Source organism: Bombina bombina, chromosome 10, assembly GCF_027579735.1.
Source record: "Bombina bombina isolate aBomBom1 chromosome 10, aBomBom1.pri, whole genome shotgun sequence".
NCBI lineage: Eukaryota > Metazoa > Chordata > Amphibia > Anura > Bombinatoridae > Bombina > Bombina bombina.
Genome location: NC_069508.1, coordinates 16,960,222 through 16,974,661, shown reverse-complemented (window position 1 = coordinate 16,974,661; position 14,440 = coordinate 16,960,222). Strand labels below are relative to the sequence as shown.

The following is a 14,440-nucleotide window of genomic DNA, read 5'->3' as shown; positions in this document are numbered from 1 at the left end:
AAGTTGATTTGAAAGTTAAATTGCTGCTATATCTGAATCATGAAAGAAAAAATTTGGGTTTAGTATCCCTTTAAATCTATATTGCAAAAACCGAGGAGCATTACACATATTTTACATTTCTATGCTCTTCCATAGAAAATAATGCAGCTTTCATTACTAAAGATATATTTCTATATATACTGTATATCTGATAATGTTCATGTAAAATACATATCTATAACTATATATCAATTGGAGCCCTTTGCAGTTAAATACCTTAAAATATGAAAAATCATTTGTATTCAATAATAATATTTAATAAAGTGTTTAACTGTGTATGTAGTATAAATATTTCACATTCTATGTTCTTCACATAGGGGCAGGGCCGCCACTAGAAATTTTGGGGCCCCTGACTCAACCATTGATCAGGGCCCCCCCCCTCCTTTGACATGTGCAATTGTTGACCAAGTGACTAAAACGTATATGCACTTTATTCTTAAGTGTCTATTTAAACTTGGAAATGTTGTAAAGGTAGTAACATACACACACACACAGACACACTCATACACTGAAACACACACTCACACTCACACATAAGGATTCACATATAGACACTCTAGCAGACACGCAAAGAAACTCACTCAGACACAGACACCCAAACAGACACTCAGCACTTGTTTACATTGACCTGACAAGTAATGAGGTAAACTACAGTTTTGTAAAAAAAAAAAAAAAAAAAAAAAAGGAGATTTAGAAAACAAAATATGGAGTTCTGATTATCTTTTTGTAAAGGAAGATGACAACTAAATTATGACAGCAGCATGCAGTGGCTGAAAGGAAGGGCCCTGAACTGCCTAAACAATAATTTAAAGGTTAAATGGTGGATTGGTTACTTCCGGAAAGGTCTTGTTAGTCTCAAAGTCTGTAGAAAGATGTGAATACACCCAAGGAAACACCAACAGAGACAGCCTCAGAAAACACACAAAGACATACACACACACACACAGAGACACCCACAGAAAACACACAAAGACATACACACACAGAGAGACAACCACATAAAAAACACAGAAAGACATACATACACACACTCTTACTGAGACATCCACAGAAAACACACAAAGACATACACACACCCTCACAGAGACATCCACAGAAAACACATACATACACACACACACCCTCACAGAGACATACACAGACATACACACACACCCACATTAATGAGCTGGGTAGATGGCTAGATGAATAAAAGTACCTATAAAAGGTTGACATATGTTTGTTTGTTTTTTCCCCATTTTTCCCAACCAAGAGCACCACTTCAAATATAGTGTACAAATTTTCCCAACTGTCAGCTGTACTTATGGATTTTGAAAATACTGTACTCTACATGGTCTTGGTGGGACCATAAGCTGTGGTACTCATACCATTAGATCTGGTTAAATGTAAGATTTAGGCTTGTTGGTATGTATTTCAAAATTAAGTCAGCTGTAGTGTAAAACTGAACAGTTTTAAGTTAACCTGTCTCATTTCAAACACTGAGCAATCTTAGTCTGAGAGTATAACATTTTATGCAGATGTAAAAATCTTAGATAAAATGCCTCCTTGCATCTGGAAAGTCCTTGCATAAAGGGGCAGTAAACTGGAATGTAATATATATATATATATATATATATATATATATATATATATATATATATATATATATATATATAATGCATATCTGCCAAAAGGGCATCTACCATTTGTGTATTGAGGAGGAAACATTTCTGCATGGTTTGAAATATAGAATTTCTACAGCATTGTCAAATAATCATAAATACACTGCTGCTAAAAAAGTGTGTCTCACACTGCGCATAGTGGTTTAGTGCACACTAAGAAATCCTCTCAAATGCTAATACTTTACTCCTTGTAATAGCATTTCCCATGCTCAATTAGCACTCTGCTGTAGTACCCACTGGTGGCTGCCCATGGGCCCCCCCTGGCTCATTGGGCCCCTGACAGGAGTCACCCCTGTCACCCCCTGATGGCGGCCCTGCATAGGGGAATATGTTCTAAGTATTTATAAATAGATATTCCTATATATATACAGTATATATATATATATATATATCTGTATATATCTATACCTATTTATAACCATGTAGATATGTATGTATAGATGTAAATTTTAGCAAAAAAAAATCATATATATATAGAATAATTTATTTAAGAATAAATAGAACATATCTTCTATGTGAAGAACATTGGAATGTGAAATATTCATATTTCATTTTGGGTTGTGCGCACTTGAATAAATGCAGTAGGATTAGTGCACGAGCACGGGTGTTTTTTAGTATTCGTGCTCCATTGAAGTCTGTGGGGTCCATTTATCATTTTGCGGACATACATGATCCGCTATAGCGAACCATATCCGCCGCACATCGATAAATGCAGACAGCATACGCTGTCTGCATTTATCATTGCACTAGCAAGTCTTGTGAACTGCTGGTGCAATACCGCCCCCTGCAGATTTGCGGCCAATCAGCCACTCAGAGCGGGCGGACAGGTTATGGAGCAGCGGTCTTTAGACCACTGCTTCATAACGTGTGTTTCTGGCGAGCCTGAAGGATCGCCAGAAACACAGGGCATCAAGCTCCGTTCGGTGCTTGATAAATAGACCCCTATGGCGGAATAAGTTAACTGGGTTGCGATAGTCTAAGTTCCACTTTTTGCACACGTCGGGTTTTCTCTCTCGCGCTAACTTTTTACTTTCAACTCATGATAAGAGCGCAACCTGATGCAAACAAAAAGCCTGCGTCTAGAAAAATTAACGCACAAGTAGGAGAACTAAATAGCACGCCACTCATAATCTAGCCCTAAACATTCAACATAGGATGGCGGTAAGTGAGTCAGAGGTCCGCGGCCCTACTGGAGACTGCTAGGAGCAAACACCGCCTAAACAGAGGCAATGAGGCTTCCGGAGTTCTCATGACCTACAGTAAGGGAGGGGAGGGCACTCTTAGCCACCACCTGCAGTATCTGCCTCTTCCCAACAGCTTGGCCATCACTCCATTCAACATCTCTAACATCAACAAAGGCCGCGTCCTCCCGTTGCTAGAGTGTCGTAGGTACTCCCATACTTAGGGGTCCCAGACATCAATTTGCCAATTTAACATGGTTAATGGAGTTTTTACAGTGAAGAAGAATCTTTTTCTTCCCAATGAATATGAGCATTATAAAGCTGGTGAACTCTGGAGACCCACAAGGGATGTTATTGGTTCTGTCTGACAATCATGTTACTTTACTGGCACATATAAAGCTCACAACCAGGTACAGAATGCTGCCATACAGATGGTTACACGGCCTATAGGCAGAAATGTATTGAAGTGTAAGCAGTGATTACTGGGGACAGGATAAGGGGGCTATAATTTCCTGGAAGTCCCATCACAACTTATAATATATTTTTTTATTTAGGAGAATATCTGTTTTTGGGCTGTATAATCATTGCTGCCTCTAACAAACTGTTGCCCACTTCACCATCATGTTCTGTGGTTTCTGCCAGAACAAATTCTTGAGTTACAAAACTGTATTATGGAACATTTTGGTTATTCACACAAAGTAATAAGAAAAAATATAGCCAATAAAAAACGGATAACATGATGTTTGTTTTCACAGGAGCAAAAGATAAGCAAATAGATTAACATGCTGGCTGAGTAACGCAATACTGATGATGGCCAGTGGCGGTTCGCTGGGGGTGCTATACGTGTAGCGCCCCCATAGTGCTATGAAGGGCAGTTTACGCTTTTCCAAAAGGCTCCTTATATTATGTGATCTATGTCTTTTTAACTTTTTCACCTCCTGTTTTAGGTTATAGAAGAGCCATTGATGAAGACACTTGATGTGTAAAGATGCCGTTTTATTTCATTTAACTGTCAATTTATAACGTGCTACTGATAATGTATTCTGTGCATATGCGAGAAATACAAACTATCAGTTATTTTTAACTGGGGATCACAATTTATTTCTAATTTGTAGATGCCTGTTATTTAAAACAAGAACTCCTCGATAAAAATAATTTAGTGCTGCCCCCGCACCGTCAACATTTAAAGTATTTAGAGGATGGAGAACAGATCCGGTTTTCGTGCAAACCAGGATATAAGATGAGAAGATGGTTCTTTGACTTGATTAAAACTTGCCAGAAAGGAACTATTGCCTATCCTACGGACGTCTGTGGTTGTAAGTAGAGTTTTATTCCTTATATTTTTAACATATAACGCTCCCTTTATTAAACAGTGGATGTTGCTTCTGAGCCTGAAACGGAAGTTAACAAGCAGAGGTCATAAGACCGCTGCTCCTTAATTTGTCCGCCACCTTTTAGGTGGCGGAGTGAAATCATCCCAATCCGATACAATTGGGATGATTGACAGCCCCTGATAGCAGCCGATTGTCCGCCACTGAGTGGGGCGGCATTGCACAAGCATTTCACCAGAAATGCTTGTGCAATGTTAAATGCCGACAGCATATGCTGTCGGCATTTAGCGAGGTCGAGCGGACATGATTCGCTGCTCAACTTTTAATAAATCTTCCTCACAGTGTTAATGATATTCATGAAGTCTCACTTTGTGTCTGATATTTCAAATGACAATGTCAGTTCCCATCATGCTAATAATTTCATCTATGTAAAGTATCTTCATCGGCATCAGGTGAAAAGTAATGTTCCACAATATCGCCAACCTGTGTACGCACTTACTAAAAACACTGAGGTACTGCTAATTTAGACAAAACAAAAAATTTGCTTTCAACTTGTAATACACATGCGTTGAAAGTTTACTTCTGGCAGTGTTTACGGGTGAGCAAAAGCGCTAAATAGCGTGCCACTTGTAATCTGGCCTACATTTAGGTCATTTGCAATAAATATTGTCATTTTTGATTCAGCACCCTGGGTAGCACTTGCTGATTGGTGTCTACATTCAGCCACCAATTAGAAAGCACTACCCAGATGCTGAACCAAAAATGGACCAGTTCCTAAGTTTACATTCCTGCTTTTAAAATAATGATAGCAAGAGAAGAAGAAAAATTAATACTAGGAGTAAATTAGAAAGTCGCTTAAAATTGCTGCTCTTTCTGAATCATGAAAGAAAAAATGTGGGTTTTATATCCCTTGAACGCGTCGCAAAATAGTCCATAAATATTAATCAAATGGTCCATTGCCTCCATATAAAATCAGTATCCCCTAACACCTGTATAAATGACAGAGATAAACTGATTTGTAGTCAATGGTTGCTCACCTGGTTCCTGAAGGCCAGGTAGTAGTAAAAACGATGCTATATACAGTACATGCATTAGTAAGTTTACTGATATATAGGAGAACTTAGCTCTACATCATTTCCTTACCCCCTGCTGGTGACCAATGAGTCACAACCACACACAGCAGCACGTAGTGTGCCTGTGAAACAGATCCCTGTATAAATAACTGTGCATGCGTTATGTGGGAAATGCTAGTGTGTGCATGTGCAATGTAAAAATAACTACGCATGCGTGATGTGAGTAATGCTAGTGTGTGCATGTGCAATGTACAAATAACTGCGCATGCGTGATATGAGTAATGCAAGTGTGTGCATGTGCAACATACAAATAACTGTGCATGCATTATGTGAGTAATACTAGTGTGTGCATGTGCAACGTACAAATAACTTTGCATGTGTGATGTGAGTAATGCTGTGTGCACATGTGCAATGTACAAATAACTGTGCATGCGTGATATGAGTAATGCAAGTATGTGCATGTGCAATGCAGAAATAACTGCATGTGTGATGTGAGTAATGCTAGTGTGTGCATATGCAACATACAAGTAACTGTGCATGTGTTATGTGAGTAATGCTAGTGTGTGCATGTGCAACGTACAAATAACTTTGCATGCGTGATCTGAGTAATGCTGTGTGCATGTGCAATGTACAAATAACTGTGCATGCGTGATGTGAGTAATGCAAGTGTGTGCATGTGCAATGTACAAATAACTGCGCATGTGTGATGTGAGTAATGCTAGTGTGTGCATGTGCAATGTACAAATAACTGCGCATGCGTGATCTGAGTAATGCTAGTGTGTGAATGTTCAATGTACAAATAACTGCACATGCATGATCTGAGTAATGTTGTGTGCATGTGCAATGTACAAATAACTGTGCATTCGTGATGTGAGTAATGCTAGTGTGTGCATGTGCAATGTAAAAATTACTGTGCATGCATGATGTGAGAAATGCTAGAGTGTGCATGTGCAATGTACAAATAACTGTGCATGCATGATGTGAGAAATGCTAATGTGTGCATGTGCAATGTAAAAATTACTGTGCATGCATGATGTGATTAATGCTAGTGTGTGCATGTGCAATGTAAAAATTACTGGGCATGCATGATGTGAGAAATGCTAGAGTGTGCATGTGCAATGTACAAATAACTGTGCATGCATGATGTGAGAAATGTTAGTGTGTGCATGTGCAATGTACAAATTACTGTGCATGCATGATGTGAGAAATGCTAGAGTGTGCATGTGCAATGTACAAATAACCGCCCATGCATGATGATACATGCTATTAAACTTGCACATTTGGCTTCTTCATTACAAAATTGTGAGGCTAACAATGATAATGATTTTGTGTTGTTTTCAGGAGCTAAATATATTGCGCTTCGGGAGAATTAACAGGAGAAGCAATTTGGGATCACTGGATAAACACAATGACAATATCTGCCGAAGTACAGAATTAATTATCAGCCGAAAACAAGAGCAAGACTCGTATTAACCCCTCGGACCTTTCCTCTGCAAGAAAATGACAAATGCGCATTCTTTCTACTGATATAATGCGAGTTATGTGAATGATGAGTGACAAGTGACTGTGACAGTCTCACACTGGTATAGGATGTGACACTAGACTATATGTGACAACATTTCCCACAACAGTTCGCCTGTGAGATTGTTATCTGTCTTAAAACTGTGTAAAAGGGGAAGATTTCCCACATCATGTGAATAAACCCTTACCTGTATCTCTGTGGTTAAAGCTGAAAGCAACAAATAAATATAATATCGTACATATATCAGAATACACTCAGCTCTTACTTATTTACATTACACACAAAATAAATGCCAGATAGAATAAAGCACTCAAAGAAAAGATCAGTTTGAGAATAACAAGCAGATGTATTTTTTAAAGTGAATTAGCTGTTTAAATAGTGACAAAGTAAGTGTAAAGTTTTAGGGGCATATTTATCAAGCTCGGTATGGAGCGTGAGGCCCCTTGTTTCCGTTGAGCCTTCAGGCTTGCCAGAAACAGAACAGTTAAGAAGTTATGAAGCAACGGTCTAAAGACCGCTGCTCCATAACCTGTCTGCCTGCTCTGAGGCCACGGACAGAAATCAACCCGATCAAATACGTTTGTGTTGATTGACACCCCCTGCTAGTGGCCAATTGGCAGCGAATCTGCAAGGGACGGTATTGCACAAGCAGTTCTGGTGAACTGCTGGTGCAATGATAAATGCAGACAGTGTATGCTGTCGGTATTTATCAATGTGCAGCGGACATAACACGCTACATCATATCATGTCCTCTCGCACTTAGATAAATCTGCCCCTATGTCTTTCATTGTCCCTATTTTTGATTTAGTAATTTTTAGAATAACATTCATAACCAAGAAAAAATAAACCAAGTTGGATTTTCTGAAAATAGAAGATTTTGTCGTCACCTGATGTGTAATATCAGCATCTTATATGTGATTGTGGCAATATCGTTATGGCCTCTGTAATCTCTAATATGAAACAACAGCTTTTTAAGCCAGTTTTCTTGGACCTATATAATTACTAACTATTAAAAACCATCGCTATATTTGCTATAAAATACATTTTCAACAAATACATAACTAGATTTTATGGGGGGGTTAAGTTTTAACGATGAGGGGGGGAAATAAAGCAATTATTGTGAAAAATAAGGATTGTAAATAATTAGGGGCCGATTTATCAAGCTCTGTATGGAGCTTGATGCCCCTGTTTCCGCGCAAGCCTAAAGACCGCTCCTCCATAACTTGTCTGCTGCCTCTGAGGCTGCGGTCTTCAATCCGCTCGAGGTTAAGTCAAAAGCAACTGTCTTGAAGTAAAGGGCGGGGTCGTGGACTCACCGTATTTGGAAATAAATTAATTTATCAGGTAAGCATACATTTTCTTTTCTTTCCTAAGATACGGTGAGTCCACGGCTTCATCAATTACTGTTGGGAATCAACACAGATGGAAGGGGAGGGACAAGACAGTAACCGAAACAGAAGGCACCATCGCTTGAAAAATCTTACTCCCCAAATAAAAAATCCTCAGCCGAAGCAAAAATATAACATTTATAAAATTCTGAAAAAGTATGCAAGGAAGACCAAGTTGCCGCCTTGCAAATCTGTTCCACAGAAGCTTCATTTTTGAAAGCTCAAGAAAAGGGACAGCCCTTGAGTAATGACTCATAACTCTCTCAATAGACTACAGCCACAGCAACATAGGTCCACAGCACCAAATCACGAGGAAAAAATTCTTGTCTTGATATCATTTATTGAACTTTTAGCTTGCACAAAGCATATAGGCACAAAGCAGCAAAAGCCTATGGACCTATGTTGCTGTGGATACATTGAGAGGTGTTTGCAGTGGCCCTCTACCACTTGCACCAGGTAGTGTGCTGTTTGTCTACTCTAAACTGTAGGAGACTGCAGCCCCGTAGTCTGAAAAGCAAACAATTAATCTTCTCAACCAGAGAAAAGAGAAGTAGCAGTAGTTTTCTGGTACAGAGAAAACAAGCAAAAACAGAAGAAAAAATATTAAGCACACACAACATCCAAATTGTGCCCAAACGTTCCTCAAGAGATAAGAAAGAGGACACAGAGAGGGAACAACCAATTCCCAAACAATATTTCCACTTAGGATAAAAAAAAACACCTTATCTGAAATAAGATAAATCGAATCACACTGCAAAGTCAAGAGTACCTAAACTCTCAGAGAAGAAGATACAGCAAAAAAAAAAGAAAAAATTCCAAGATAAAAATATAAAAAACTATGAAATGCTATGGCTTAAACTGAGCCTGCTGCAAAACCTTAAAACAAGGTTAAAACTCCAAGAGGAGCAACAGACTTAAACACAGGCCTGATACTAACCAGGTTCTGACAAAAAGATTACACATCTGCCATAGAAAAAGACAACGCAGAAATCTGAACCTCAGAGAACTGACTAACCAACCATCCTCCAATCCTTCCCGGAGAAGGGACAAAACCCCTAGGAATCTTGACCCTACTTCCAAGAGTAGTCCAGAGATTCACACCAATCAGGGACTTTATGCCATACCTTATGGCAAAAGTTACCAGTAACAGGCTTGCGAGCCTGAATCATAGTCTCAATGACCAAATCAGAAAACCCACGCTTTGACAGAACTAAGCATAGAATCTCAGCCTCAGAGAATTGGATAAAAGAATGGACCCTGAATTAGAAGGTCCTTCCTCAGGAACGACCACCAAGGTGGAAGAAATACATCTCCACTAGGTCTGCCTACCAGATCCTGCGAGACTATGCAGGAAATATTAAATATACCAATGCAATGACTCGAGGAAGGAGAGCAAACTGAGGAACAGGGATGTCAGACTGAAATCCCAAGGAACCGCCAGGGTATTTAACAGATCAGCCTGCTGATCTCTTGACCTTTAACATAACTTGGAAGCTTAGCGTACTGCCTTCTCCAACTCCAGAACCCCCCATTTGAGGGATAACTTGGAGAACACCTCCGGGAGAAGCGCCCACGCCCCGGGATGAAAAATCTGACTGCTCAAGAAGTCCGCTCCCGGTATTCCCTCCTGAAATGGGAATAGTGGATAAACAACGAAAGTTAACGTCCGCCCACCGAACAATCCACGCCTATCATGGCAAAGGAACTCCAGGTTCTTCCTAGGTGGTTAATGAAAACTGAAATGAAATTGTTCAACTAGAATCTGAAAAAAACGGTTAAGACAACTGAGGCCAAGCCACCTGAGCATTGTAGATCCCTCTCCACTCCAAGATGGTTAAAGGGACAGTATACACTCATTTTCATATAACTGCAAGTAATAGACACTACTATAAAAAATAAGATGCACAGATACTGATATAAAAATCCAGTATAAAATGGTTTAAAAACTTACTTAGAAGCTTTCAGTTTAGCTCTGTTGAAAAGGCAGTTGGAAAGCCCACTGCAAGTGGGAAATAAGACCCTCCTCCCTCCCCCTTCTTTTGCATATGAAAAGACCCTTTACACAAACAGGAGCAAGCTGGAGAAGGTAGCTGACGGTATTCAAATAAAACTTTGGGGCTTGGTTAGGAGTCTGAAAATCAAAGCAATGTTATTTAAAAATAAGCAAAATTATAAATTTTAAAAAAAAAAAAACTTTATGGGCTTTATAAATAGATCATCTACAAAACATTTATGCAAAGAAAAAATGAGTTTATAATGGCCCTTTAAGGGGAAAACAGACTCCGGCCAAATCCATAGTCACCAACACAACAGGCTAGCAATTGTGCTCACTATTACTCAGAAAGGTCTCCGGAAGCATGTCGACAGATCTAGATCTATCCTCCGAGATAGAGCCACAAAGGCCTCCAGTCCACTATCTGAACCTGCATAACAGCAGATTCTCAGATGGCATTGAGCAAAGGAATGTTGTCCAATGAAGCAATAATCAGACCAATTACCTCCATACTGAAGGGCCAAACAGTAGAGTGCCAAAAGAGGCAAGAAGAAATAATCCTCTAATTTCTGACCTCTGTCAAAAATATTTTCAGAGATAGGGAAACTATTATGGTCCCTAAGAAACTACCCCTGTAGCTGGAACAAGGGAACTCATCTTCAGATTCACTTCCATCAGTGGAATGAAGAAAAACAACAAGATCTCTGTATGAGAGTTTGCTTGTTGAAAAAATGGTGCCTGGACCCTATGACATCAAGAAAGGGCACCACAGCAATTCCTTGAAACCTGAACACTGGCAATATACCCCCCTCTGAGATCTATGGCAAGGAGGATGGATGAAAAATTCCCTCTTTTTCAGGAACCACGAACAGGAATGAATGGAATTCTAGACCCTGTTACCTTACGGGAGCTGGAACTATCCCTCACAGGGAAGAGAAGTCCCAAACTCACTTCAAAGATGCCTCACTATTATCTGGCCTGCAGATAAAATAGAGAAGAGGAATCTGCCTCTGGGAGGAAGGTATGAATTCTATGTAGAAAACCTGAGATACTATGTCCGCAGGCTATCTGGGACATCTCGTATCCATGTTTGAACATAAACAAGAGATTTCGCCCCCCCACCTGGACCGATCCCGGATTGGGGGCAAACTCCTTTACCGAACAAGGTCTTACCCTTGTAAGGAAGTGTCATAAGCTTGGCTCAGTCCACTGCCCATGAATATAGCCACAACGCCCCACGGGCTAGCACAGCAAAGCCAGATATCTTGATTCCCGGCTTAAAAACTTGCATGGTAGCATCAGAAATAAAAGAATTGGCTAGCTTAAGAGCCTTTATTCTGTTCTGGATCTCCTCCAAAGGAGTCCCTACCAAATTGGATCAAACAAGGCATCGCACCAATAAGATGCCGCACTTGACACAGTGGAAAAAACAAACTTCCATGTAAGTCATCAGCTTAGTCCATAGATCCTGAAAAGAACAGTTATCCTCAATAAGAATCATAGTTCTCTTAGCCAGAGTAGAAATACCCTACTACTTTAGGCACTGTGCGCCCTGATATTTAATGGAGACAGCGACAGGAAACATCTTTTATCTGTGAAAAATCTCCTAGCATGGTCTGGAACCCACAGAGAAATCCTAGTATTCACAAAGTTTACTAGATTCTTAAGGGTTGACAATGACATACTTATCGGAGTCGCTCCAAATTAGCCAAAACCTCCTTTAACCATACACGAAGGTGTTCAAGCTTAAATCTGAAAGATACCACTTCAGCATCAGATTAAGGAATTATACTGTCCGAATCTGAGATTTCACCCTCAGAGACTACTGACATATCCTCCTCATCAGACCTATGAGGAAGGGAAACTAAGTAGCAGCAGGCGGACCCAAAACCTCACTATCTGAGATTCTAATGTTCCTCTTGCGATTTCCCTTTAGTATAGGAAAAACAGAAAATGCCACAGATACCTCTGAAGATACCTGAGATGCAATATCTGCAGGCAAATGAACTCCTCCAGGAAATTGACAGGAACCGCGGGGCACTGCTTGTGACGCCATTGAAGCTTAGGACTTAAAAAGGAGAAAACTGTGGCATTGCCTAAACAGTATTATCCTAAGAGACATTGACTCAGAAATTAATAATCTATAATTTTGCAGCACAGAGTCTTATATGTGAAACAAATTGTGCTGCAGGCTCTATATGAAAAAAAACACAGGGACAACCATGTCCTGGCATTTAGCCATTTGTAGGTATATTTTCTGTATCTCCAGAGACAAAATTCTAAGGGGTCTATTTATGAAAGGTCTTGCGGACCTGATCAGACAGTGCGGATCAGGTCCGCAAGACCTCGCTGAATGCGAAGAGCAATACGCTCTGCGTATTCAGCATTGCACCATTAGCTCACAAGAGCTGCTGGTGCAACGCCGACCCCTGCTGATTCGCGGCCAATGAGACGCCAGCACGGAGGTCTCAATCAACCCGATCATACTCGATTGGGTTGATTTCTGGTGATTCTTGTCCGCTTGCTCAGAGCAGGCGGACAGGGTTATGGAGCAGCGGTCTTTAGACCGCTGCTTCATAACTGCTGTTTCTGGCAAGTCTGAAGACTCGCCAGAAACACGGGCCCACAAGTTCCGCTCGGAGCTTGATAAATGGGCACCTAAGGCTTATAGGAACAGCCTCTATTCCATCTTGTCCCAAGACAAAGAGAAAGTTACACTCAATCTTTTTTAAAATAAAAACTAAATACCACCAAACCTCAGTGGAATTTAACATAATTATGAGCCCTAGGGAGACTGTATTGTAGATGGCAGCGTCATCTAAGAAAATTGAACAGCATTAGCCCCCTCTATAGGTTACTGCATAATCTGTAACTTAAAACTGCATTTCAAAACCGTGTCTACAACGAGACGATACAGGGGAACCCCCCAGAGATAAAGGCTTCTCAAGTTAGAAGAAGCATAACTCCGTAGTACCCTTAGTATTAACATACCTATAGATCACTTAAAGGGACATTAAACACTTTGAGATAGTAATATAATATGATAAATTGTATATAATAAAACAACTCTGCAATATACTTTCATTATTTATTTTGTCCTCTTTGCCTGTAATTCCATTCTCAAATTGTGAGCTTTTCAGTTCCTGTTAGAAATGGAAGTGCAGAACACTGTTAAATCCAGCACAACCATTGGCTGCACACTCTAATGACCTATTTATAACTGACCCTAATTGGCCACAGAGAAGGTAACACAAGTTACAACATGGCAGCTTCCAGTGTTTTATAGACACTAAAACTTTACACTTATTTTGTCACTTTTTAAACAACTAATAAAACTTTAATACATCTACATGTTAGTCATGGACTAATCTTTTCTTTGAATGCATCATTCTATCTAGCATATATTTAGTCTTTAATGTCCCTTTAATGACATCGCCCCGATCTCTTAAAAAGAAAGGAGGCGTGGTCACCTGACCGGCTCAGAGAGTGCCGAAAATGGCAAAGTAAAACTATAACTAACTTTGCGTCTCATTCTATCAGCTGATGCCGGAAAAAAATCTCTCTTAAAGTAGCGTATGATAGGAGTAGAAAGTGCAGGACCCACCGGATAAAAATTCACAATGAAAGCGTTATACTTGCACATAAGATTCATCCTAATGAATCAATATAAAATACCCTGTCTGTTTCTGCTTAGGCGGAAGCCGTAGCTGACAGGCAGTCGCTAAAACGTAATGGAGGGAAGCAATTAACCCCTAAAAAGCCATATGAGTCGCAATAAAATTGGGGAATACTTTAAACACATAAAAGTATGAACCCCTAGTCTCTTAATTACACAAAGTGCCCATGACCTGCCTAAAAAAGGCACTTACCTGCAGTCTAGCCGTCCGACAGAAGGACAGCCTAACTGGCAGGTCAGGAGACCTGTAGAAAAAGAGAGAACAGAGTAAACCTACTCTGGCTTTCTGTACCATGGGCAGCAAATATGTTAGGAAAATGAAATGAGGCCCACCTCACAAGTTCCTAACTGCTTGAAAGTCACCACAGCACTACTGAATAGACTAACGTGGGGTACGGCTAAACCCAATCTTGAGAGGAAGATCAGAGTAAACCTACTCTGGCTTTAAAATAATAAAATCTTGATTAAAGAGAAATAAATTCCTTAGTACACTAACTTTACCTCCCCCTTGCACCGAAGGCAAAGAGAATGACTGGAGTTTGTGGGAAGGGAAGTGATACTTAACAGTTTAACTGT

General features: G+C 40.0%; 1 protein-coding gene across 1 annotated transcript in view; it reads left to right on the top strand.

Annotated features, from left to right (window-relative positions):
- Positions 1 to 7,048, top strand: part of LOC128641196 (uncharacterized) — a 287,350-nt gene extending 280,302 nt beyond the window's left edge. Inside the window, exons 33-34 of the mRNA XM_053693763.1 lie at positions 3,997 to 4,197; positions 6,627 to 7,048. Coding sequence (XP_053549738.1) covers positions 3,997 to 4,197; positions 6,627 to 6,628 — 203 coding nt within the window. The 3' untranslated portion in view covers positions 6,629 to 7,048. The remainder of the gene's footprint in view (positions 1 to 3,996; positions 4,198 to 6,626) is intronic.
- Positions 7,049 to 14,440: the final 7,392 nt, after the last annotated feature.